The sequence below is a fragment of the Leucopleurus acutus genome (assembly GCF_964270905.1).
Source record: "Leucopleurus acutus genome assembly, chromosome: 18".
NCBI lineage: Eukaryota > Metazoa > Chordata > Mammalia > Artiodactyla > Delphinidae > Leucopleurus > Leucopleurus acutus.
In genome coordinates, this window is record NC_139160.1 from 5,744,159 (window position 1) to 5,771,671 (window position 27,513).

The following is a 27,513-nucleotide window of genomic DNA, read 5'->3' on the forward strand; positions in this document are numbered from 1 at the left end:
AGAGCAAGCAACCGTGAAATAGTTGGGATGGGGAATAAGTGGTTTTTAAAACAATTTTTAAAAAAATTTTGCTTTCTTTGTTATACTGACTTTTGACACCAATTTTCACGAATTTCACCCCCCACCAGAACCAAAAGAAAGTCTGAACAGTGAACTCACCATTGACAATTAGAGTGGCAGTGAGGTTTTTTAACACGTTTGACTGCTTTAGGCCCAGCAAGATCGTGTAATCCCCCGCGTCTTCGGCAGTCACATCTTTGATGACCAACGCATAGCCACGAACCAAGTAGCGGGCAGATCTCTCAGTGGCTGGTAACCCATCTTTTAACCTGTGGTGAAGGGCACGATCAGTAAGTCATTTCACACTGCCTCTGCACTATCACCTTAACGTTGCCATTGAAGGACGTGAGATCCAGTTGAGACATCTTGAGCCTTAGAGCCTCAATATTCATTTAAAACATTTAGACACTGACTTTTTAGTAAAGCCCAGTGGGATTTTTAGACTGGGAAACACTTCACGTTGATTGGCAAAGAGGAAAGAAGTAAGCCGAAAGAAAGGCAAGTGACGGTTTCATGCACCCACACGGACGCGGGTCACCCCTGTGACTTAAGTCTCACCTAGAAGCACAGGCTGATTCCATCTGAGATGTTTTTCAGAGCTCTCCACGAGGCTCCATCAGCAATACCAGGGTCATTGTGAGTCAGATCAACTAGATCACTTCTCCAGATAAAAACAAAAATAGATTTTCCTATCGTGGCCTCATGTGGAGTTCTTATTAGTTATATAAATGGTCACACCAGTTGCCCTTTCATGAGCTAGAGTGAAACCAAGATCATCAAGGTTCTTTCCCATGGGGAAGAAAAGTGAAGGCAAAGAACTCAAACAAAAGGTATAAACTTAAAAAGAATGTTTTTAAACTGCAGAGACAGACTTAATGCCTGGATACCATGCAGCTGCATACAGAACTGGGAGTCAGGCTTGAAGGCTCGTCCCGGCTCTGCCACCGTGTGCCCTGAACTTATCCATTTGAGCCTCAGTTTCTCCGAGTTTCTCAAAGATCTCTTTTACTGTAAAATTCTAGGATTTCCTTAAATGACAGTTCTTTCAATGGGCATTTTTCATCTGTTAGTAGGAGTTTACTGTGTCCTGCATAAAGCTGTCATATTAGGAACGGCATTGGTTCATAGTCATGCATGTGTTACATAGTCATGCAAATTCCCATTACTAGTGGGTCTCAGTTCCAAAGCAGCTAAAACGCCTATGCTCTATTTTGTGACTGCAAATCCCATTCCACTATCCTTGAAATTATTTCCTCTAAACAAGTCAGTATTTTCAAAAATGGGTTGATATTTTTGGTTTGTTTTAGGTCCTTGCTACTTAGCTACTGAAGAAATCAGCAGTGTTGAACGGTTGGGGATACTCTCAGGTACTGAAAGAGGGAATGTACTTCCCTGAGCGATTCAATTCCTATTCGGGAATAATGTACATTCATAATATCTAAAAAGTTTCATAGTAAATTTCCTATGAAACAAACAAAACAATCTCCTTTCTCCTGCGAGGGCATGAAGGGGCATAGCACAAAGTCTCATATTCTCTTTAATTCCCTATTAACGATCTGAGGAAACTGAAAACAAATGCTACAGCCGTATGATACTGAAAGCAAAACAAGCCACGGTTGAGATTCTATATCGTATGGGCTGTTTTCCTAATCAGTTTTGTACTATTTGTTTAGAATGTGGTGGCTTGAGCCAAAGATCCTGGCGTTGCAAAATGATTTAACAAAATGACAGCAGATCATCAACAGATTACATTGTCCTACAGCAGGTATTGGGCTCGCATTAAAAAAGACCGCCTGAAGAGTTTCTGAATTTGCAAACTTCGAGCCAAAAACCCCTTAATTAGTTCAAGTAGGGCCATGAGTGCATCCCTGCCACTGAATAAGTCTTGTCTCTCTTAATGTTTGTTTAATTTTAAAACAAGACTGGAACTTTCAGCCCAGCAGTATCTCAAAGAATTAATTTTCGATAAGAAGAGAATTATTATCCTCCTCACAAGGGCCCACTTCTTCAGGGTTAATAGAGCGTGTTACACACCAGAGACGCTTCCTAATCGTTGCTCATTGACATCATAGGAAGGTTGAGAGAGGCACAAATTTAGTCGCAGGGAGTGAATGACTAAACTGAAATGAGCACTCAGAAAAGGAATCCCTTGCTCCATCCTGTAATTTACATTATTTTCCTTCCCCTCCAGCCCTTCCCACCCACTCCCCTCCCAGCCCAGCAATCAGCCCAAGTTCTTAGTTCTTCGCTGCTGTCTGGGAAGCGTATCTTGATTTTTTTTTTTTTTTTCTTTTCAGGAATTCAAGTCACTGGGCTCCTGCATCTTCCTACTGACAAAGCGTATCTTAAGCCGCTAGGAACATAACTGTGAGCCTACCATACAACTTCTGGCGAGGGAAACGCCTTCACTTTCACAGAGAGCCGATAAGACCGCGTGCCAGCTACAGTCTCAAACACCTGCTGCTGTCGAGGTTTCACTGTGATGAACGCTTTATCTTCGAAAAGAGAAGTGATAAATCCATTAGAAAAGACTACATTTATGTAAACAAAAGAAAACTAAAAAAAAAAACGCCAACCCGCTGCCTCATTCAAGGAGGGTGCAACCAGTGACTAAGTAGAGCTGAATTAGGATCCAGGCCATCGCTGAGCCCAAATACCGATCAGTGAATAAAATCACTTCAAAGGACTCTAACTGGCTTAATACTTGCAAAATCAAATGGTCCCAGGGATATAAAAACCCAGTGGCAGGGCAACAGAAATAAAACACCTTAAACACCTATACTGAAACAACAAAAGTATAAAGATACTTCTAAAAATCTACCCGGCCAATGTGAATACCACGGGAGAAGGTTGTTCCACGCCCTTCTAAAATAACGAATTTGATATAAGACATCAACTGGAGAAAGTCAAAAGAATATCAAAGGCCGTTGATAGAACGGTCCCCTAGTTTCTGCTCCTTACAAGTTTTTCTTTTCAGTGGTAGAAACAAATAAGGTTTATGAAAGATTCTAAAGAGCGTGAAGTATTTTCTTTACAGAATTTGCCTACTGGCACTGAGCAAAACTAGTAGGATTTCAGGAGCGTAAAACCAGAGATAGAAGAGCATCAATTCTAAATAATTTATCACAGCATCTTTTTCTCTAACTCAGTAGCAGTGCCTAAGAAATTTCTCCCAGAAAATGAAGGTAAAACGGACTGTATTTTTCTGTTTTGTTTATACGCAACACTAAATAAAGAATTTCACATAGATTCTAATACCTGACTTATTAGCCACGATAAATTTGGAAGGAAAAGATTCTGTAGCCAGTGCAAAAGTATTACATTTAAAGAACACTTGATGTGATTCGCTCTTTGGCAGGGGCGCGGAGGGGGACAAAGTTGTATTTGTTCATGACAGTGTACCTCTTGGCCAAAAGAAAATTTACGTTTTTTTTTTTTTTTTATAGAACCCTCCCATTCTGCAATGATTAGAAAGCAGAGCAGCATGGGTTGCTTACCATATATATGCACTGAGGTGTTAACAGATTTCAATGACGGGCCGCTTTTCACGTGACAAATGTAAAGTCCTTTGTCTCTGTTCTGCACTTTGTCAATAAAAAGAATGCTGTAGAATACATTGTTGCGGGAATTGCGTCGGTCAATTCGTTGCCTTATAGAGGCTCTCTTATTTATCTAGAAAGAAAACGGGTAACAAACGTAGAAGGAGTCACTGTTGGCGCTCAGAGTTACAGCATTTCTCAGATGATTCCTCAGACTCATATTTTGCGCTAAGAGGCAAACCCGCCCAGAGCGAGATGCACACAACCGACATCTCCGTCTCGACGTGTTTCCAACACGCGCCGTGGCAGCACTGACTTAGCACTTCATTTTCCTCAAATGGACTTTCACACACGATATCTCAACAGTTTCTCACAAGCCAGGGAGATTGGCAGGGTTATTGCCCTTATTGTAGATGAAGAAATTGAAGCATCAGAAACACTGGCCAGTGTAGCCTGGGAACTTGGGTCTTCTGAGTACAAATCTAACTCTTCCCTCTAGCACCTCCCTCTCCAACCAGTAACCTGTTCTCTAGGCAGCGGTATCACACACAGACTCGGGCCACGATTAGTATCTGGATTAATCACAGGGTTTCCCTTAATACATCACCACGTGAGTTTTCTTTTGCTTCCTTTTAGAAATGAAGGGAAAGATTATGAATCCTGGCTACACCTATTAAGGCGTAATGATCCTAGTTTCATTTCCCGATTTGCGCAAGGCTTGCCAATATCTGCTAAATACCATGAAATGGGTCTGGGGGCCTGCAAAGCCGTCAACAAGTGTAGCCAGCGATCTGGCGGCGGGGGGGGGAGGTGCCGTCCTATGTTTGCAGGCGTCAGGCTCAGCGGTATAAACTGGCCACAATGACCCACTCCTGGCTTTGCGAAGATGAGGTCACTGTGCCTTTTCCTTTCATTGTTCCTTCCTTTCTTTTCTTTCTTTCTTTTTTTTTAAGCATTGCATTTTATAACACATAATATGTTATTTCCTCCTCTCAGTTCGTCCCCGTGAGGAGGCACGGAAAAAGACTTTGGAAGCTGGTCAAACTAATCTCTGGGTCTTGAACTTAGCTCTCCCGTGTGCCACGCTGGATAAAATTCTACCCACCTGTCCTTCTACTGCCCTGTTGGAACAGACACATGTTACGCCATTTTCTCCATTCTCAGCAGCGACCACAGAGAAGACATCGATCATAGCAATCAAAAATCAGAGATTCTGGGCTTCCCTGGTGGCACAGTGGTTGGGAGTCCGCGTGCCTATGCGGGGGACGCGGGTTCGTGCCCCGGTCCGGGAGGATCCCACGTGCCGCGGAGCGACTGGGCCTGCGCGTCTGGAGCCTGTGCTCCGCAACGGGAGAGGCCACAGCGGTGAGAGGCCCACGTACCGCAAAAAAAAAAAAACAAAAAAAAAAAACAGAGACTCTGTGCCCTGCATGAAAGACTGAGGAACCATCGGCAACTCTGTTCACGTCGGTATTACTTCTCCCTTCTCCCTTTGAGAAGGCTTTCCTTTCTCGAGTTCGAGTAACATTGGTATTGTTTCTGCCCTGGTACCCTAAAACTGCCCCTGGGTTTCAGAACAGGGTCATCAGCACCGTCCAGCAGTCACGTGTGACTACTGAAATTAAAATGAAACAAAATGTAAAATTCGGCTCCTTAGTCCCGCAAGCCACGTTCCACGTGCTACTAGGCATAGGTGGCTAGTGGCTAGCGTTTTGGACCACTTCCATCACAGCAAGTTCCACTGGACAGCACCATTTTCGAAGGTTATGGGCATTCAGCAGATGTACTACCATACTCTCACTTACAGCAGCAACACTGACAGGGTACACGTTTCTTCCCTCGTTCCATGTACTGAGTATATGATTTCCATCAAAACCCAGAATATATTACTACAAGTCGTAGCATTTTTATTTCAATGAAACGATACCATTTTCTAGAAAATACCTTATGACTGATGAGTCAATGTGTCCCTACAGGGCACTTGTGGTACCGTTTTGTTGCCAAGTTATTCTGTTTTCATAGCAAGAAACGTATATATTATACAGCACAGGGAATATAGCCCAGTATTTTCTAATACCTGTAAACAGAGTATAATCTATAAAAATTTTGAATCACTATGTTGTACACCTGAAACGAGGATAACATTGTAAATCAACTATACCTCAATTAAAAAAAAAAAGCTCGGGACTGATGCATTAATCTTAATTATACATGCATAATTTAATCATAAGCTAACTTCGTGATTGGGCCGTCTGAATGACGTAACAAGTGATTTACCTGGGATATGCCACATGAATCACATAGACATACAAGAAATGGGGCTGGAACCACTTTCAGATGTTTCTTAACAGTTTATCAGAGACTCCCCGCCTATACGTTTTTAAAACAATGACTGTTTGCGAGGATGTTTAATTTGAATGGGAACACAGCTCAGCCTTCATTCTTCTCATTTTTCTGAAGGGCAGAATTGCTCCTTTGTCACTTAGCAAGTGGAATACTGGATGGCTGGGTTGTACTATCTTTTCCAAACATGCTCCAATCAGGTGCCTGCGTGTCTGCCAGTCTCTTAAATTAATGCGCCGAGACGACAACTTTTTGTTGTTGTTTTTACAAAAGATAGTCCCTGCCTGGCATGTACTGATAAATTTCTCTCTCATCTCTAAATCCTAGAGAATCATTTCCAAGGATGAAACAATCCCCTTTTCCACCCAGAATCACGCAATAGAAATACCAGCCTATACACTTCAAAACAAAACCTCCAGACATCAAAAGACCGTATCTCTGCCTATCACACTCATGAAATGTCAGGCAAGGGAAGCACCCAAACCAAACCCACAGCTTCTTTATTGACTTGAACTGCCAGGAGTCAGAATATTCCGCTTTCTCCCACTTCAAAAACTCAGTTTAGCATTTCACTTGCTAAAACTAAATACTGTCCTATAGAAGAAATAGAAAAGTAGGTCACTCACTTCCCCAGGGTAACTCCAGGTCATCTGAACTCTTGTGTTCAAGGGAGTGGTGGCCGTGCAGTTGAGGGTGAGAGCGTGACCTCTAAGTAATCTGACTGGGCTTGGCGTGCTGATTTGGACGTCTGTGATTGTGTTGGCTGCAAGCAGAAGAAGTCACATTTTTTTTAAAAAAATCAACGTTTCATTAAGCAGATAAACCCTTGAGTATTCCGGCTTATGCTCATGCTTTCGGAACATCACTTACTTTGTCGAAGTGTGAGATAGTTTGTCTTGTACTCATGTCCGTTGACTGTTGTTTCACAGGTCAGAAGCCCTATTTCTTTGTATGTTGCATTTGATATTATAAAGCCCTTCCTACTGTCCCACGTTATTCTTTTTCCATCAGGGATCAGAGTATCAAATGGAAACTGGAAAAAGAAGAAACATGCTTTCACAAAATCGTATTAGCGCTGTGGTAAGAGATTCCCTCATGGTTTGTGAAAATGTAATTTTTACCGCAAATGAGAATAGCGCAGGCAAAAACTCCAGGTTGTCATAATTGGTTCTTTAGTTTTTTTGCATGTAGGAAACGATACATTAACTATGACAAATTATAGTAAGCAGGATAGTTTGTTATTAGTTTTAGCAACAAGCTGCACCCACCTAGGGTAGACCTAGGGGTCATGTCAGAATTCTAGCGGGAGTGCCCGTATCTCTTTGGCCTCTGGGAATCTCTGTAATAAACTGGCCTGATACTCAATAGAAAAATTAATTAGGATTTTTTCCATTAGGGCTGCCAGGTTATCCTCTTGGTCTCATCTTCGGGAGCTTTTAACAAGCCATACCTTATCCTCTCATTTTGCATGATTTGTTAGAGGTGGCTGTCTTAAAAGGACTGTACATAATTCCTGGTCCCCCAAGATTCATAGCATTAACTTGGCACTCACTGGGGTTATCCCTCTGGGGAAGACTGAGGGTACTGACTCTGCACCTGGAAGGGAAGCGCCCAGAAGCAGAGGCTCCTGACGGTGAAGAGAGCCGAAAACGGACGTGAGGCCAGAGACAGTTAGGAACGAAGTGCTCGCAAATTCCTATAAGTATTCCCAAACACAGTGAGGCCGAACAGAAGTAAAGAGCCCACGATTTGATTCTCTGCTTATGCCTTCTCCTATATATCAAGGACTTAATTTACACCTCCTACCTTGGGATTAGACTTTGTAAAGGGCCACTGTCTCATAGAGCAGCCCAGCCAAACTCCCGTGAGGCCAGATTGGCAGCCAACTCCAGAGGCAGTGGTCTGACAATTGCTTTTATCCCCAGCTGGACAAGGGGGAAAAAAAATCAGATCACCTTCTCACAGCAGATTATAAAGATTCATAGAATTAACTGCCATAAATTTTTTCTATCTTCTTTAAAAAAGCACACACCTGGGCTTCCCTGGTGGCGCGGTGGTTGCGAGTCCACCTGCCGATGCAGGGGACGCGGGTTCGTGCCCCGGTCCGGGAAGATCCCACATGCCGCGGAGCGGCTGGGCCCGTGAGCCATGGCCACTGAGCCTGCGCGTCCGGAGCCTGTGCTCCGCAACGGGAGAGGCCCGCGTACCGCGAAAAAAAAAAAAAAAAAAAAACACACACCTTACATCACTCTATCCACAATATCCTTTATATATGCTGCTTGCGGAAGGAGCGAACCTGACTGGGATTTGTGATCTGATGGCAGAGATTTCTACTCCAAAAGCACTGGTTGCCTCTCCCAGTGAATATGTCTGCATTGGTGTATGTTACCAGAGCGTTACGTGGGTTTGACATGAATTGCATCCTGTTTATGAAGAACTGAAAGCAATTAAAGGATGCATTTCATGTTTTAGTAAATTAGGATGCTACCTGTAAACTTAGGAATGCCCTGCATTCTGTCGGGGGGGAAAAGGAACCTTCTGACTTGGTGCAAACTATTAAAGGAAAAACTCGGAAAAATATAAGTCAGGGATTGAAATCTGGGATGCTTTAAAAACATGTGAAAACGAGCACGTGCTGAACCTACAAGAAAGGTTGGCTGATGGACTTGGTCTGCACAACTTAAAAATACACCAAATTTTCCTCCGAAGTGTTTCTCTTACTCTATCCGTTACTGCCACTAGTTGTAGTTCATTGACAAAGTCACTTTCTTTCTAGCTGACGAGAGCTCAAATAGCAAAAGACTACAAAGCCCATCAGCTGTGGCAGTGTGTGTGTCATAAAGCGGCAGACAGATGGGCAGTCTGGAGACACTGCTGAACAGGGAGGCTTGTCTCCAGCTGACCGGGGCTCTGCTGAAGCAGGCATGGGAAAAGGCGGGAGCAGCAAGTTAGAAGAGAAAGGACAGTAAGAGAAAAGGAAGGGAACGATCTTCTGTTCATTTCATGTCAGCATATATGTGTAATAGGTTAGAATATTTTCAAAATATATGTGATAAACCAAAATCCTGGTTAGAATGTTATGCTTCTCTCCCCTTTTTTTTTTTTGTATTATAGATCTGGGTGGGAAAACACAGAAAATAAGCTTTCCCTCCCAAAATGTTTGCAGGTGGGAATTCGGGAAAGTTCCTCAAACAGACAAGCGATCTGCATTAGGGCGAAAAGGCAAGGGGTGTGCATGAAAAGAGAACTTTCATATCCTCAGGGTTTGTTCCATGTCAGTCACAGACCAATTATCATCTCGGACTCAGAGGGGTAATGGCAGGCTACGGAAAACATCACGATAATAAATCGATTATCGGGCATTAAACTCTTGGACACGTAACGTGAACAGCTAATCCCTGAACAGGCCTTGCCTGTGCCAGGCGTGATCCTAAGGGCCTCCGAGCACCTCATGTAGCCTTCCTAACAGTCAGGTGAGGTGGGTGCCCCTGTAACCTCTCCCATCTCTCCATGGAGGGCACTGATGTGGAGGGAGGTCTGATAACTTGCCCATTTTCCAGCGGGTTAAGTGGTAGTGGTGGGGGTGGGGGGTTGCAGAAAGAATCCAGGTGGTGTGGCCCCAGCCTCTGCTCCGAACCACTCTGCCCCTCCTCCTATGCAAACTAAACCATGAGCAAAGGATGGCAGGAACACGGAGGAAGAAGACAGGACACGGGCTCCAATGCCCAGTGTGGCCTGTGGCCTGAACGTCCCTAACTCCCTGGGAACCTTAGTTTTTTCTTCCACCAAGTGAGTGTGACCCCGCTGGCATTTCCAGCTCCAACATACTACAATTTTATATTTCCTGGCGATGATACCCAGTTGTCATGGGAGCCGAGACCTGTCACTGATGGACTACATTGAAGATTTAAATCAACAACTTGGGGGAGTGAATGCAAGGGGAGAAGACAGGGAGACACACCACCCTTACGTGACGGGCAGTGCTCGGTGCTGCCTTGGGACAGCCTACACTTTTCCTCTGAAAGCTCTAAGCTCTCAGGAGCCACTAGAGTTTTCCACGTGGGAAGTTTTTATCCAACTCTCAGACTCAGCACACGCCTAAAGTTACTGCAGCTGGCATGTCACATTTTAGGGCTTTTGTCTTTATTACATTTTACTCCGAATCTTTTTCCTTCTCTACATGCACAATTTACAACATAATATGAAGAAAAATCTCATTTATAGCTTTTTTTTTTCCCCTAAGAGGTTAAATTTGGATGCCCGTCGGAAGATAAGCCTTTTGTTACAAGGAACAGCCCAACTCAAACCAAAGCAAGAGTTCTTAAATGCCTGGCGAGTCAGGTACCCTGCCTGACAGTTCTTCCTTCAGCAAAAATCTGCATTAGTAATTTGTATACACAATAGAATTGGTTTTCCTGACATCTACAGACATTCAAATTTGTGGCAATACATAAAAATGTTCACGATTGTAGTTCTTTCATTATTCACGTAGATTTACGCTCAAGACATTATCCTTTTAGTCCATGTAAGTACACGCAGGGGGATAACGCCTAACACTTACATAGTAAAAAGCCGTTACAGAAAAGTCCGCCGAGAAAGCCCAAATGTCTCTAAGATAACTATTCCAGAGAGAGAAAACAACTCAAAATTCAGTATGCTCGCTTGCAGTAAAAGGCTTGTGAGAGTAGCACTACTCAGTTTTACCTTTTTTAAAGTAACAGTGATGTTGGGTGATGTAACCCGGCAGGGGATGACGACCTCCTTTCCTTCGGTCATATTTACAATTTCCGGGATTTCACTGTGCATCTCTAAGAAAGGTCTACCTGTATCTGAACAAGAAAATGAAAATACATAAACATAAACGATCATATTAGGAACACGCAGACACTGCAGCTGGCGAGGCAGCACGGGCACCACCAGTTACATCATTCTCCTTTCGTGTAACCCATAAATCCACGTTCTTCTCTCGGAATCTGGTGTTTCTGTTTCTCTAAGAAAACCGAATTCCTTATTCAGGTCTTAGCCTTCCGTCAGGGAGCCCTGATGCCCTACTTTGCAATTGTGACCTGGGGGGTGGGGGGAACAGTAAAGGTGAATATTCTGCATAAACTTCTTTCCACAGCTATGCTAAGTGCCTCAGGAAGCGCCCTCCAGAGCCTTTGTAAGAAGTCAGAGGAGGCGGGTACAAGGGTCCTCTGTCTTTGGAGCACAGATGACGGCGGATAGCGGCAAGCTGAGGTGTCAAGTTGGAGAGAGGATTAGCATTTGAATGACAGAAGCACATGCCTTCACTGTTTTCTAGAGCTTAATGGCAGCCTAATAAGATGAGAAGGTCCGAGCTACTTCGGGGGAGGGGGCGGGCTAAAGGCAGGAGAAGCAGTGCGAATACCGCATTTATTTCACGTGTATGTGACATCCGTTTGTTTAGCCTGCACTGCACATCTACTAACAGCAAAGCAGGCGGAAGTGACACAAAGAGGTCTGGAAAGGGCTTTACCTCATCACCGAGAGACCACCCTTCAAAGTATGGCATTGCCAACTACAGATAATTGGCACTTGCCGTCTACCTTTACAAGGATTGAATCATGAGCCGCCGCAGCTGCTGAACCTCAACACCCCCTGAAAGGAGTTCAGGGTGGAGATCAGGAATGAGGCGCTCCGTGCTCTGGGAAAAACTGGCAGAACAGGTCTTCAGATAGTTAGATATTTTATGAGCCCAATTTTTGCATCTCCTTGTATCTAGAAAAGCACTAAAATCCTTCAAGGTGACGCCTGCTCCTCGTGACTAGCAGAAACCTTCTGCCAAAAATATGCGCTTGATCGCATGGACTCCCTCTTCACACCGAAATCACATATACACCGACCTTCTCCCCTCTCTCTCTGGAGCTGTTTCTCAGAGCTACCTGAAATGCTGACCCCGGGCTCTAGTCTTCATTTTTGCCCCAGATGAAACTTAATTCACAGCTCTCACGTTGTGCATTTGTTTTCAGTCGACAGAATTTTGCCAGTCTCAGGACCACCCGAGCGGCTTCCCTGCGATACCTCTGGAGACCGGAATGAGCATCCTTCCAGAAACATTCTCACGGTGCACTGTGCCCTTGCCCTTGGGACTCCACTGACAACGATCTCTTCAGGAGATACTGTGCTCTCAGCTTCTTCCCTGGCTCCAGCCTTCTATGCCCAGATGGAAAGAAGTCCTGTGAGGACTCTCTGTCTGGACCCTCCCCTGCTCGCTATGGTTTTGGAAGCTCATCCTGGATGCTGAATGGAGGACGAAGTGGAGAAAAACAAGAGTTTGAAGGAGGCCATGGCTGCCTGGACTAAATGGGGGCTGCAGACATTGTTATGGATTGAACTTTGTCCCCTCCCCCAAAATGATACGTTCTACCCCCCCACCAGTACTTCAGAATGTGACCTCATTTGGGTCAAATAGGGTCACTGCCAATAGAATTACTTCAGTTAAGTAGGGTGGGCCCCTAATCCAATATGCCTGGTGTCCATATAAGAAGATGGCCATGTGAGGACAGGCACACGGGGAGAATGCCACGTGGGGACAAAGCAGAAGTGGAGCGATGCAGCTGCAGGTTAAGGATCGCCACCCCCCGAAGGTAAGGAGAGCCAAAGAAGGATCCCCTACAGGCTTCAGAGTGAGCACAGCCCTGCTGCCATCTTGAGTTTCCAGAATGTGAGACAATAAAGATTTGTAGTTTTAAACCCTCCCCCGGCCCCCGCAAAAACAAAGTGACAATGCTGTAGGCTGCTGAAGGTGAGAGAGCGTGACATACACTAGAGGGGGCCCTAGAGAGACGGATGCCCTGAGACACAGATCCCTGCTGGTCCTCTGGGAAGCCTCGCTGGGCCAGCCCTTCCTGCTTCTGCCCTCTCCGCCCCAGCCCATCTCAGCGGCTTTGTCAACGTCCCAGGACCCTCCTCTTAGAGCACTTATAACACTTCTTCTCTGGCTACACACGGGATGGTGAATTCCTAGGAGAGGAAACAGACCATATTCATCTCTGCCTCGTGTGTATTAAGTGAATGAATGAACACATGAATGAATTGCTCTCCAACCCTGTCACTTTACAGATGAGAAAACAGAGGCCTAAACAGGTATAGTGCCTTGTCTCGCTGTGAACAGAGCCAGGCCCAGAGGCCAGTTTCTCCTGAGCTCCAGCCCAGGGCTCCTTCCCTGCCCCCATCCCCTCATCACTGGCCCGCCTCTCCCCATCACAGGAAGGGCCTTCTTGGCAATTGTCTTTCAGAGATAGGATGATTGTCTCAGTTCCCATGTGCTATGTCACACTACCCAGTGTTGGAGGAATTCTGAGAGGTCGCTCACCGAGGGACAGGGCTGGGTGGGGGCAGGCTTTGGGACGGGCCCAGCATGAGGCTCAGAGCCGGGATGGATGGGTGGCGGGGAGGCAACAGATCTTGGTTAAGAGCACACATTTTGGAGCATTCCCTGGCGGTCCAGTGGTTAGGACTCTGTGCTTTCACTGCTGCTGAGGGCGCGGGTTCAATCCCTGGTCCGGGAAAGCCGCAAAGTGTGGCCAAAAAAAAAAAAAAAAAAAAAAAGCACACACTTTACAGCCGGGGTTCAAATCCTGGCTCTGTCCCTTCCTAGCTGTGAGACTGTGGGAAAACCGTTTTACCCTCTGTGCCCCATTTGTAACATCTGCCTCAAAGGGTTACTATGAGGGTGACATGAATTCATACGTGTAAAGTGCTTAGAATTTTACCTGGCAGAGAGTACAATGCTATGTATGTGTTAGCCGTTCATTTTCTTCTCCTTATGAGAGATTTGAACTTAAGGAGAGAGGGCAGTTAGGATATATGGAAATCCTACATCATACTTATGATCTAAACTATAAAAAGTACAAATCTATATTCATATAATGGCATAGAAAAAAGGCAAAGTGAATACACTAAAATGTCAGCAATGATTATCTTTGAGTGTTACGGGTCGTTATTATTTTCTTATTTACCTTCTGTATTTGTCAGATTTTCCAGAATGCTCATGTATTATTTTATAATAAGATTTTAAATTATTGCATTTAAGTCTCAAATTCTAAAGCACCATCCAGTTTTACTTGAGGAAAACTACACATTTTGTCCCTGATTTAATTCGGTTTTGCCCAGCATACTAGAAGGGGGCATTAACTACCACATTTGTAGTTACAGGTCTATTAGGAAGGCTCAGTGGGTGTAGCATCTGGAGAGAGGCAAAGTTAATTATACAGAGACAAAGATTCACTTATCAGCACGAAATTCCTCCCCTGAATAAAATTGCTGAGCTAGACATCCAGGCAGGGACTATTGGGATTTGATCATTCCTTTCCTTCCTCCTGTGAGTCTATATTTTTGTCTCCTTTGTGAGTCCCAAGGTAAACACAAACACCAGGAAATGGTTTAATTCACGTAACCAAACGGTAAATCCTTCACATTTAATTTACTGTCTCCTTAAGCAACTATTTTCAACAAAGGACACTGGCATAAAAAGTTCCTGCAGGAAACAGGAGACCTCAGTGCAGTCATCTTCAGGCCCATGAATGCCAACCCCAAATGAAAACAGAAGCGGCTAATGCAACGTGCCTTTGAATTTCGTCTTTCCCTTGCTCACTTTGGATCCCTCAAACACTTGAATTTTATGATAGCTACCGGCCTTTAAAAGCCAATTCCAATTTTAGCACTGGGCCCACTGTTCAGAAATATCAGAACTTCAATGATTTGTGTCCGTCCCAGCACAATTCAAAACACGTCATCTGTAGCACAGTTAATCGCGGCATTTTAAACCCGCTATGTTTGCAAGGGAGCTTATGCCTGTACATCCACACCCACACACCCACACACAGAATATTCTCCAGGCTTATTAATAGTATATTTCCTCTGCAATTTGTTTCAAGGAAGGGCTAAGAATGAACTTGCCTGACATATTATAATACAAACATTTTTTGTTTTGTAGGACCACAGTTACAGAAGAGGTCAAGGTTCCATTAATATCACCAGTAAAACCACTTACTACTCCCAAAGGACGCATTTGTCTTTGTCACAAAATTAAAAATGACTTCCAAACCCAGCCAGCGCTGCAGAGTGGTTTCCTGAGACCAAATTGGCTGGCTGTCGAAAGAGTGAGGAAGAGCTGCTCCAGAGATTGCCGGTGTACCCGCGGTGCAGACACACTGTCACCAGGGACTCACGCCAACACCAGCGACGGGGAGGTCATGCCACCCACCCCTCTCTGAACTCTTAGAACTCAAAGCAGTGACAGGAAACTGGCACAGAATATGAGGTTTTCTCATCCAGTGGGAGTAGCTGGGCTGTCATCCTTCAGGACAACAAGCAGGCTAGGACACAGGGAAAGATCAAACAGGGATCCTTGTTCAGGATGGTATTACGTGTTTTTTCCTTTTAAAATCTGTAATCACTCTGGCACATCAGGGCACGCAGACACAGAGGCCCCAGCACGGCAATCCTCATGCCACTCCATTTCCCAATGGCATCGCCTGGGAGTTCTTCTACTGGGTTTGGAGCAAGTGAATGACCCAAGGATTTGAGGGAGCTTTTCAGACTTGAAGAGAAGTTCGAGAGTAAACATCTTGTTTCCTAGCACTTGTTCATTCCCATGATGCTCATAAACTTTTTCTTGATTTGCTTTCCCTTTAATTTCATTTTCCTTACCTATAAGTCCTGGTCAGAAGGACTCCTAGTTATTTTCAAAGAGGATGTGATTTTAATTTATTGAGGATGAAGCGAAGAAGATAAGAAACTAATTAACCAATCCCATGAAAAGGATTCTACCTAGACACGAGAGTTTTCACAACGCGCAAGTCTTTGTGTTGTGGACCATTCTTAGTGCTCAAGGAGAGTTTGTTGACTGGTGAAATAGTTCATTTGAAATATGAGCAAAAAAAAAAAAAAAAAAAAAGAAAGAAAGGAGGCAATTTCTTCTTGACTTTCATTGCCCATCAAAGCTTTTGAGAATTCAAAAAAGAGCTTTGGAGCAACCACAAGAAAGCTGAAATAGCTATACTAATATTAGGTAAAATAAACTTTAAAACAAAATATGTTACTAGAGATGAAGAGGGCATTTTGTAATAATGATAGGGTCAATCCAGCAGGAAGATATAATAATTATAAATATATACGCAACTAACAGAGCGCCAAAATACATGAAGGAAAAACTGACGGAATTGAAGAAAATAGAAAATTCAACAATAAAAGATGAAGATTTCAATAATGGACAGAACAACTAGACAGATGATTGAAAAGGAAATAGAGGATTTGAACAACACATAACCAACTAGACTTAACAGATATAAACAGAACACTCCACCCATCACAGCAGGATATACATTCTTCTCAAGTGCACATGGAACATTCCCCAGGATAAACTACATACTAGGTCATAAAACAAACTTCAATAAATTTAAAAGGATATAAATAACACAAAGTATGTTCTCTAACTACAGGGGAATGAAATTAGAAACGAATAAGTGAAAGAAACTTGAGAAACTCACAAATATTTGGAAATTAAATAACACACTCCTAAGTACCTAATGAATCAAAAAAGAAATCAAAAGAAAAATTAGAAAATACTTTGCGAATGAAAATAAAGACACAACATACCAAAACTTATGGGATGGAGCTAAAACAATGTTTACAGGGAAATTTACAGTGGTATGCCTATGTTGAAAAAGGAGAGAGATTTCAAGTCAATAACTACCTTCTACCTTAGAACTCTAGGTAAGGAACAGCAACCTAAACCTAAAGAAAAGAGAAGGGAGGAAATAATAATAAAGATTAGAGTGGAAATTAGCAAACCAGAGAACAGAAAAACAATAGAAAAAATTCCATGAAACCAAAAGCTAGTTTTTTGAAAAGACGAACACAATCGACAAACCTTTTGCCAGACAAGCCAAGAGAAAAGACAAACTAATAAAATCAGAAAAGAAACTGTAGATATTACTACGAACATTACTAAAATAAAAAAAGCATTATAAAGGAATAGTATAATTGCATGCCAATAAATTAGATACCAGATGAAATGGACAAGTTCCTAGAAAGACAAAAACTACTGAAACTAGCTCAGCGAGAAACAACCTGAATATACCTATAAGTAAAGAGATTAAATTAGTAATCAAAACACTGTCTACAAAGAAAAACCCAGGCCCAGATGGCAAGTGAATTCTATCAGACATTTAAAGAACTAATACCAATTCTTCACAAACTTTTCTTAAAAAATAGAAGAGAAGGGAAAACTTCCCGATTCATTTTATGAGGCCAGTAGTACCCTGACACCAAAACCAAAGACATCACAAGGAAACTACAGGTCAATATCTTTTATGAATGTGGATGCAAAAAACTCAACAAATTCCTAACAAACTCATTATATACAAAAGAATTATGTACCATAACCAAGTGGAATTTGTTCCAGGAATGCAAGGTTGGTTTAACCTCCAAAAATCAGTGTCATTAATATACCATATCAATACAATAAAAAACAAAACCTACATGATCATTTCACAAGGTGGAGAAAAAGCAGTTGACAAAATCCAAACCCCTTTCATGGTAAACACAGTCAACAAACTAGGAATAGAAGGGAACCTCCTCAATCTGATAAAGGGCATACACCAAAAAAGCCTAACAGCTAACATCACACTTAATGGTTAAATACTGGATGCTTTCCCCCTAGGATTAGGTACAAGACAAGGCTGTCCACTCTCATCAGTTCTATTCAACATTGCACTAGGGCTTCAATGGCTATAATGGCTATTATGAAAAATGCTGCAATAAACATTCCAGCCAGTGCAATTAGGCAAGAAAAAGAAATAAAGGGCACCCAGATTTGAAAGGAATAAATTTTCTCTATTTTCAAATGACATGATTTGTATACAGAAAATCCTAAGGAATCTACTAAAAAACTATCAATTGGAACTAGTAAATGAGTTCAGCAAGATTTCAGGATTCAAGATCAATAAACAAAAAAGAATTATGTACCTCTATGTACTTGCAATGAACAATCTGAAAATAAAAATTTAAAAATTCGTTTAAAATAGCGTCAAAAAGAATAAAACACTTAGGAATATACTTAACAAAAGAAGTGTGAAACTTATACTTTGAAAACTGCAAAATGTTGTGGAAAGAAATTAAGGATCTAAAGAATTGGAAAATCTCCAATGTTCGTGAATTGGAAGACTTAATGTTGTTAAGACGGCAGTGCTCCTCAAATTTATCTGTAGCTTCCACACAATCCCTATCAGAACGCCAGCTGACTTCTTTGTAGAAATTGACAAGCTGATTCTAAAATTCAGAATTGAAAGGGGTCCAGAAGTGCCAAAACAGTCTTGAAAAAGAACAAAGTCGGAGGACTTGCTCTTCTCAATTTCAAGAGTTACTACTAAAACTATAAACAACAACGATTAAGACAGGATGGTACTGGCATAAGGACAGACATATAGATCAGCGGGGTAGACTAAGAGTCCAGAAATAAGCCCACGAGTCCATGGTCAGTTGGTTTTCGACAAGGCTGCCAAGACCATTCAATGGGGAAAGATCTGTCTTTTCAACAAATGGTGCTGGGGCAACTCCACGTGCAAGAAAATAGAATTGGACTTTTACGTCACACCATATATAAGTATGAACTCAAAATGTATCAAAGGATTAAGTTTAAGAGGTAAAACTGTAAAACTCTTAAAAGAAAGCACAGAGGTAAATCTTCATGATCTCAGATTTGACACTGGATTCTCATACATGATACAAGCAACAAACGAAAGAAACAGATCAACTGGACTTCATCAAAATTTAAAACTTTTGTGCTTCAAAGAATACTGTCAAGAAAGTGAATGCCCAGAATGCGAGAAAATATTTGAAAAGCATGTATCTGATAAGAGATTTGTATCTAGAATATATATTTATATATCTAGAATACATTAAAATCTAGACATATGTATCTTAATACATATCTCTAAATTATATGTCTAGAGTATAAAATATATATTTATAATATATAACTATATAAAATATATTTATATCAACAAAAAGTTGAAGGACTCTTACAACTCAGTAACAAAGACAACCCAATTAAAAAAATGGAAAAGGGATCTGAATAGACATTTCTTCAGAGAAGATGTACAAATAATCAATGAGCACATGAAAAGACGCTCAGCATCGCAAGCCATCAGGGAAATGCACATCGAATCCACAGTGAGATACTGCCTCATATGCACTAGGATGGCTGCGACAGAAAGAAATGATAACAATTATTGGTGAGAATTTAGAGAAACTGGAACCCTCCTAAGCTGCTGGTGGGAACGTAAAATGGTACAGCCACTTTTGGAAATCGTTAAGCATACAGTTATCATGTGACCTGGCATTTCCTCCCCTAGGTATCTACCCTAGAGAATAAAAACTTATATACACACAAAAACTTGTATAAGGAATGTTTACTGCAACATTATTCATAAGAGCCAAAAGATGGAAACAATTCAAATGTCCATCTACTGATAAATGGATAGCTAAAACGCGGGAGACCCATACAATACAGTGGAATATTATTTGGCAATTTAAAACAATGAAGTGCTGATGAGAACCTGCTGGATAGCACAGGGAACTCCACTCCACTTCGCTGTACAGTAGAAACTAACAACCTTGTAAAACAATTATACCCCAATTAAAAAAATAAATGAAGTGCTGATACATGGTACAGCACAAATGAACCTCAAAACATTATGCTGAGTGAAAGAGGCCAGCACATATATGTGAACACTGGTGATGTGCTAATGGCTACGTATGTCTGTCCCTGTGCTAAAGAAAATTAAACTGTACAATTTAAAAAGCTGAAATGTATGGTATGTGAATGATATCTCAAAAAGCATATTTTGAAAGAAAACAGAACTTTGGGCTCTTTCTCAGAAATGGTGACCCACTGTTTCCTGAGCTGGAACGGTTCCTGAAGATTATACAGTGCAAACTCCTTACCTGATGGGTCTTTTCAACCTTTCTCTCCCATTCCCGTTTACATTCGAGGAGGCCGCTCACCAAAAAAAAATGGAATTTTCTCCTGTGACAAAGTCTTTTTTTTTTTTTTTGCCGTACGCGGGCCTCTCACCACTGTGGCCTCTACCGTTGCGGAGCACAGGCTCCGGACGCGCAGGCTCAGCGGCCATGGCTCACGGGCCCAGCCGCTCCGCGGCATGTGGGATCTTCCCGGACCGGGGCACGAACCCGTGTCCCCCGCATCGGCAGGCGGACTCTCAACCACCGCGCCACCAGGGAAGCCCTACAAAGTCATTTTGATTGTAAACATGTAGTTTAGTTCCCCTTGGCAGCCCCAGGTCAGTGGGGAGCACAGTGAAACATCTCTGCCTTTAATCAGCTGGGAGGTTACTACTTGACTGGTGTATCTGAGTATTATCGTCCACACAGTATTTCCTAGTGAGCTATCCCCATTATCAGTCAGATCTTCATCTTGATCAATTAAAGCACCTCAAAAGAAAAGAAGGAAGAGAAAGCTAGGAAGGAAGGGAAGAAGGAAGACAGGGGAGGAGGAAGGACGGACGGACGGATGGATGGACGAAGGAAGGAAATGAAACAGAAATAAAGGAGAAAGGAAAGAAGAAAGCAAGCAGCTCTGACGGACAACCACAACTCCTCCTCCTACTGCCGAGATTTTGGGTCATGCCCCAAGCTCTATTATTCCCAGCTCTGCCTCTGAATCATAAAACCGCAAAACTGTTAAGGGACTTGTACGATACCCTAACACTGACTCTCATGTTATACAAGAGGAAACTGAGCCCCAGAGAGGAGAGACCTTCCCACAAGCATAGGAATAGTACGAACGGCTGAGCCAAACCTGCATTCAGGTGTCCTGGTCCTAGACCATCCTCTCTCCACCACACCAAAATCCAGCCCTGACCCTCCTGAATGACTTGGGAGTGACAACTACACCTTCAAATACCCGACCAACGGGATGGAAGGAAGGAAGCGTGGAGGGAAGGAAAGATGGCACTGAGACAGGGATAACATGGGATCTTCTGGCAGGAGATTAGAAAGATGAGATGACAGACTGAGAAGAAATTCTCACTGTTAACATCAAGCTTGAGTCATTGGACCCTCTGCTTAGCTCTCTCTGCTGTAAGGTGCTGGGGGTTCTTTGGGGGGTCTCTGCGACCACCTCAGGACCAAGAGCAGACAAAGTCCTGTCTTACAGAGCGTAGAGATGGAAGTCCTTCCAAGTGGACCGTCATCCTCCAGTGCAGGGGGGGGTGCCTGCTCGCTGGGACACAGGTTCTCCTAGAGGGCAGCTGCCCATCAGGAGAACATTCCCTCCAGGGTCATGCACTGTAGGGGTCGGGAACCAGGGTTCTGTTGAGGTCAGGCACTGCCACCCCTGCGACTCTCTGGGGCTCAATTTCCTCTAGAAAATGGGACAGGCACTTTCCTGCCCCCAAACCTGTGATTCGTTATGCATGCACGTGAAATGTCCACACTGGGAGAAGCACACTGACATCCCTCCGCGCGGGGGGGGGGGGGGGGGCCAGGGGGGAGAGGCAGGGAAGGCAAAGGGGGGCGGGGTAGCCGTATGCGAGGCAGTAGGGCTGGTGGCCGCTGAGAACGTGAGGCCATGTCTGGAAGGGGCAGTCCCTGCTTGCTGCAGACAGCTGTTGCCAAGTGGGAATACAGGCCAGCGTGGCTAGAGTTTCCAGTTTTTAAAGATAAGTAGGAAATCAGATTTTTATGTGAACTCCTCCAATTATTAAATACTGGCAGCGAAAAGCACTACGCCTGCCAATCAAAACGTTTGTCAGCTGCATCTGGTCCGAACACTTCCAGTCTGCAGCCCGGCACTGCCCCCCATGGCCCCCCACACAAAGTTCCAAGGGAGTCGTGGGTGGGGAAGCTCAGCAAGGCTGTGTTGCCAAGAGCAGGCACCTCGGAGTCAACCAAAGCTTGACTTGGGAGCTTACACAAAGTACCCAAACTTGAACGTGGTATTAAATTTCTTCAACTTTCCTGTAAAAGGAGACTGATAATAGAATTTTTCCCATTGGGTTTCAAGGATGAAATGAGATGCTATATGGTAATGAACCTCAGCCAGGGACCAATAAATGATAGAGATGCACACTAGGCCCTTCCCAAATCTCAACAGTGGAAAGGCCCTGGGGCATCAGCTGATCCAACCCCACCAAGTGAGCACCTGTGCTGTGCTTGAAAGCCTAGACACACGGGGAACTCACCACCTCCCAAGACAGGTCGTTCCACTGTTGGATAGTTTTAGATGTTAGACAGTGTTTTCTTACATCGAGCTGAAATCTGCCTGTCTTGACTTCTTTCATTCTTAAATAGTAGCTCTGCCATCTAGGATTATAAAGAAGAAGCTTAATCTCTTTCCCACATAGGAAAACTTTGAAGGAGACGATCACACACTCATGTCTCCTATTTTCCCACCTAATTCTTTACTTTTTTAAACATTTCTGTTCCTTTAGTTGTTCCTTGCCAGTGAAAATAAGAAAACCATCAAATTACTTAACACTCACAACCCGGTGGGGCAGGTACCCATTTTACAGATGAGGAAAATGAAGTTTGGGGGACAGGTTAAGGAATTTGCTCAGAATTCCTGTCTTCATTGTCCCTCTTGAAATGTAAACTAAACAGTATGACTAGCACCCCCTTTATTCTGAACCCCATCTATTTGTTAATGCAGTTCAAGGCTGGGTTCCTTTTCTTGGTGAACGTGGAGTCAACTAGAAGCCTGAAGTCTTTCTCGCGTGTGTTGTCTCAGCCGCCACCTCCCACAGCCCGTAGTCCGAGAGTGGTTAGCGGGCTTTGCAAGCCAGATACAGTCCTTTACACTGATTCCTGTCAAATCGCATTTGGTTAATCCCAGGTCACAGTTCTAGTCAGCTGGACATTTTTTGGATGGTGATTCTGTCACGTGACATGTGCATCTTTGCCCCCGATTTGGCCCCTTTGCTCCGTGTGCCCTTCGTTTCCTCATTAACGCCCAGGAGGCCCGGTGAGACTAATATAAATTTTAAAACCTCATGTTTGGGCTTCCCTGGTGGCGCAGTGGTTGAGAGTCCGCCTGCCGATGCGGGGGACGCGGGTTCGCGCCCCGGTCCGGGAAGATCCCACATGCCGCGGAGCGGCTGGGCCCGTGAGCCATGGCCGCTGAGCCTGTGCTCTGCAACGGGAGAGGCCACAACAGTGAGAGGCCCGCGTACCGCAAAAACAAAACAAAACAAAACAAAACTCATGTTTGTTTCACTTAGCAAACACCTCTGAGCACCTCCTACTTGGCTGGAGCCATCAGGGTGAGCAAGGCAGTCGGTGCTGTTCCTCACAGAACGGGTGAGGTGAGTGCTACGTGAGGGGCGGGTCAAACCTAGACTGGGGGGCCTGAGGAGCTTCCCAGGACGGGTGATGTTTAACTCAAGACCTGAAAAATAAGTGCGAGAACGCTGGTGCTGAAGAGGAGGGAGGGGTGGGGAGGGGTGGGGTGTACCCCGCAGAGCATCCCTGGTCTAGGCCCCTCTTACTGCTCTCTTCCCATAGTGCTTTACAATATGACTAGTTGTAAACTATTTTATTTGTATCACTAATTGCAGACCCTTGACAGTTAAGGGGATCATCTTCGTACTTCCTCCCCTGCCCAGCGCAGTGCCCGTCACCATGGTAACTACTATTGACTGGTCCCCCTATAAGCGTAGGCACAGTGCTACGGATATTACCTCACTGAATCTCCTGACAAATGCACAACGTACCACTCTTCTGGTTTTACAAATGAGGAAACCGAGGCTCACAAGATGGTAGCAGTAGCAACAGTAGCAGCAGTAACAGGTAAGCAGTGCACACGACACGCCAGACACTAAAACTAAGCACTTTACATGTATAAACTCCTGATGGGAAAGGGGGCTGCTGCCTTCTCCACTGCGTACTAGTTATATGACTAGTTAGATGGGCAGTTACTCAACCTCTCTGTGAAAAGGAGATGATAGCGCTGCTTCCTAGGGCTGTTATCAGAATGAAATCATTAACCAATACAGGTGCCTAAGATAGCATCTAACACACAGTGAGACCTAAGAGTGAACTGTTACTAAGGAATCTGTACAAAGACAAAGCCTTCTCATGTATCAGAACAGGGATTGAATCTAATTTGAACCCTGGATCATGTTTTCTCAAATATAGTTTATTTACATACACACTACTATGTATAAAATAGATAATCAACAAGGACTTACTGTATAGCACAGGGAACTCTACTCAATATTCTGTAATCTAAATGGGAAAAGAATTTGAAAAAGAACAGATATAGGTATAAATGAATCACTTTGCCGTACACCTGAAACTAACATTGTACATCAACTATACTCCGATATAAAATAAAAAACATAATATATTAATTGATATTTGACGAAGGATGGAAGAGAGGGGCATTGATTGCACTAGTAAGTCACCAATCGTGAATAGCACAGTCAGTTAGCCAAGATGACTGCCAACACAACCCAGCAAAAATGCACTGGATGCCCAAACAACAAATATTTTAAATAGTAAAGGAAAACTAAAGAGTGTCCAAACTGCAAGGATCACGGAGATCAAAACTAGGGCACCTCCTTGTCTCTAGGCGGGGTTGGCATTTCATTACCGTTGTTAGAGAAAGTTATGAAATGTCAGAAACTTAAAGCCTTTTCAGCTTGAGGGGATTTCTCCTGAAAAAGTCCCTTGCTCATTTTTCTTGAAAAAATTACACAAAGGAGATTTTTAAAAAATCCTTAAAAACCATAAAGTTCTGATGGACAATCTTTCACACTTTCTGTTTGTGGGGCGGAAAATGAGAGGATGTGGTCGATTTTATTGGATTTTTATTTGGACTTCACTGCCATCTTGAGATTTCATAATCCTACCTCAGTCACTAATTTTTCCTGGTCTTGGGTCGTGTCCAAGTGGCTCAGTCAAGAGTATGTTCACTCTGATTATTTTTGAGGATTTATGTAGTTGTACTCAATGCCTGGTGACACAGAACAGTGTTACTGCAAAACTCAGCTGTGTGGCTCTCGAGAGCTGGCACGCCACATTTTTTTGGTATGGAGCCTAGAGAGGGTCGGGAAACGCTCTCTCTGAAGGAATGACCTGGACGTTTAATGGGCAGGTACCACCAAGGGCTAAGGGTGAAATTCCTAGGAACAGGCTGGGTGAACACAGGGCTTGAGGCAAGGGCTAAAGAAGACGTGACACTCCCGACTTCCAACAAATCCACCACCACAGGTGGCTTCTGTCCCAACCACATGTAAATGTTTCCTATAATCAAGGTCCCTGGGTGTCTAACGACAAAAATGTCTCTAGAAGGGAAATGTGAAACGCCAGGGCTTGAAGATACCAAGAGTGTCTTCCAGCAAATTTTCACGTAGCTGGAAGGAGAATGGATAAGAGTTAAGTCACTCTTCTCTAAACTTTTGCCCTGTGGTCCTAATCAGCTGTTCTCCATCCCCACCCCCGCCCCATGCTGGAGAGAACGGACAGTCTCCTTCATGCCTCAGCCTTAGAAGAAGCACAGCACCAGCCTGTAGAGGGGTCTGTTTCCCAAGGAAAACTCCAACCAACCATGTCGTCAGTGTCTATTTTATAATCCTAGCAATATGTGTTTCCTCTTTTTCACAACTTCATCAAAATGCAAAAAAAAAAAAAAATCCAGCAAAACCTGACCTTGTATTAGATGTTTGATGAAGCTGTATGCAGAGAGGCCAGAGAATTCCTAGGAATTCTTTACAGAGGATCGTTTGAAGTAGAATTCTGCAAATACAGGTCAGCCTCAAACTGCCACCTCTTTAGGAAACCCACCTGGGCTTCCAGACGCGTAATCCAAAGGCTGAGAGTCCAAGCTCTGTTCACCCCAACGTGTTCATCTGTCTCCTGGGCAGATACATCAGGCAATGATGTGAGAAGGATGGCAAACAAGATCGACCACCCAACCTGTCTGCACTGGCTGCTTCCTGGGGGTACAAGGTGTCTAGTACACTTTCTTCTCCACAACTCTGGGCTTCAAGCAGCATCAGGCTTAGTCCCTGAGACCAAAACTCTGGGAAGCCATTCTTACGGGAGTATTCATGCTAGAATAAGCAGAGGTTTCAGAAAGTAAGTGGAAGAAGCCATGCATCGAGGATAGAGATGAAGTGAGTACGGGAGGCGAGGGGAGCAGCTTTGCCAATGGGCAGCGGGAGGGGTGATGAGTACCTGTTGAAACTGACTTTTAAAACCAGAGAAGACCCTGGACGGTAACCAAGCAATAACAGATAATATCATAAATTTGCTAAGAAATCCAGACCTAAAGAACTTGGCCAACCTATGGCTAAGTGGTCTATTTTTTAAGACGGTTTCTTTGTTGTTTGTTTTTTTTTTCTTCCTACAAAATGTCAACTGTTTTAGCCTGCTTCTCCTCAGAGGAGAATTTTGATGAATGGAAAAAAATAGTTTCTCTTGAAAGTTTCTCCCACAAAAATACAACAATGATGCCACTGAAAATGTTTCAGAGGCTTTGAAAATCTGTTCAGCCTCTCTCTCTCTCCCCATCATGGTTCTGACCTGCATGGAAGGCGGCACATTGACAAGGCAGCCAGGGATGCAACTGAAAGCACAGAGACCTCCTCTCACTTTGGGCTGGGGGTCTGACACCCTTCGTGCATCCCTACCTTAGAGCTGTTATCACCACCCGGGAAAAAGTGCAGATGGGGAAACTCTGAGTACATCTGCAGATCACTACTCTTTTCCTCAACGTCCCTGCTTGTTTCATGGCCGTGCTTGCTGATTGGACTTGCCACACACTGTGGCAAACTGGGCCACAGGCAACCACTGCTCAGCCACTACCCAGTGAAGCAGTGCTGCCCCAGCATCCTGTGCACGCCCCGCGGTGCACTGGACCCGGGTAGGAGTCCAGGGTAGGTGGTGTTGGAGCAGAACGATCTGCTTCTATTGCGGGGCTCAGTAAGGACCATTAGAGGCGTTCTCTTCGGTCCCTGGAAAGACGCGCTTCTGGGCAATAGCTATTACTTTAAGAAGTTCAACCTGTACCTTTTAAAATCCTCATAGATCTATTGTAAGTCATGGTCCTAGAAAGGAACCAGGGGCCTCCAAAACCCTAAGATGCCGCAACTCTGCTCTTCGTACCTTCCACAGAACGGGAGGGCCCTGCGGGCGGCAGGTGTGTGACCCATGTCTACAGACGGACGCCATCTGCTGACTGCAGCTCCTGGGTCACACCTATTTGTGGGAAACCCCATGTCAGGAATGTGAGGAGTGTGTACTGCATAAACCCACACATTTTATGACGGGTTGTAGCCACATCAACTCGAGGGGAGGGGTTATTTCCACCACCACGTTCTCGCCAGGCCTCCGTTTCAGGAGTGGCGTGCAAAATACACCATGGTGCTTACGATTGGTGCTGTTTTCTTAAACACAAAGTACAGAAATGACCTGTCTCAACCTGTTACAATTTTAATAAGTTTACCTGTTTACACTTTAATAAGATTGAAACTTTTAAACTTATTGTACTGAGTTCCACAATAAGAAATACATTTCACTT

General features: G+C 43.8%; 1 protein-coding gene across 1 annotated transcript in view; it reads right to left on the minus strand.

Moving 5' to 3' along the window:
* Positions 1-27,513, minus strand: part of FLT1 (fms related receptor tyrosine kinase 1) — a 170,555-nt gene that overhangs the window by 109,270 nt on the left and 33,772 nt on the right. Inside the window, exons 4-9 of the mRNA XM_082859298.1 lie at positions 10,647-10,771; positions 6,813-6,975; positions 6,569-6,705; positions 3,558-3,732; positions 2,438-2,555; positions 160-329 (exon numbers count right to left, since the gene is read on the minus strand). Of these exons, the coding sequence (XP_082715424.1) occupies positions 160-329; positions 2,438-2,555; positions 3,558-3,732; positions 6,569-6,705; positions 6,813-6,975; positions 10,647-10,771 (888 nt within the window). The remainder of the gene's footprint in view (positions 1-159; positions 330-2,437; positions 2,556-3,557; positions 3,733-6,568; positions 6,706-6,812; positions 6,976-10,646; positions 10,772-27,513) is intronic.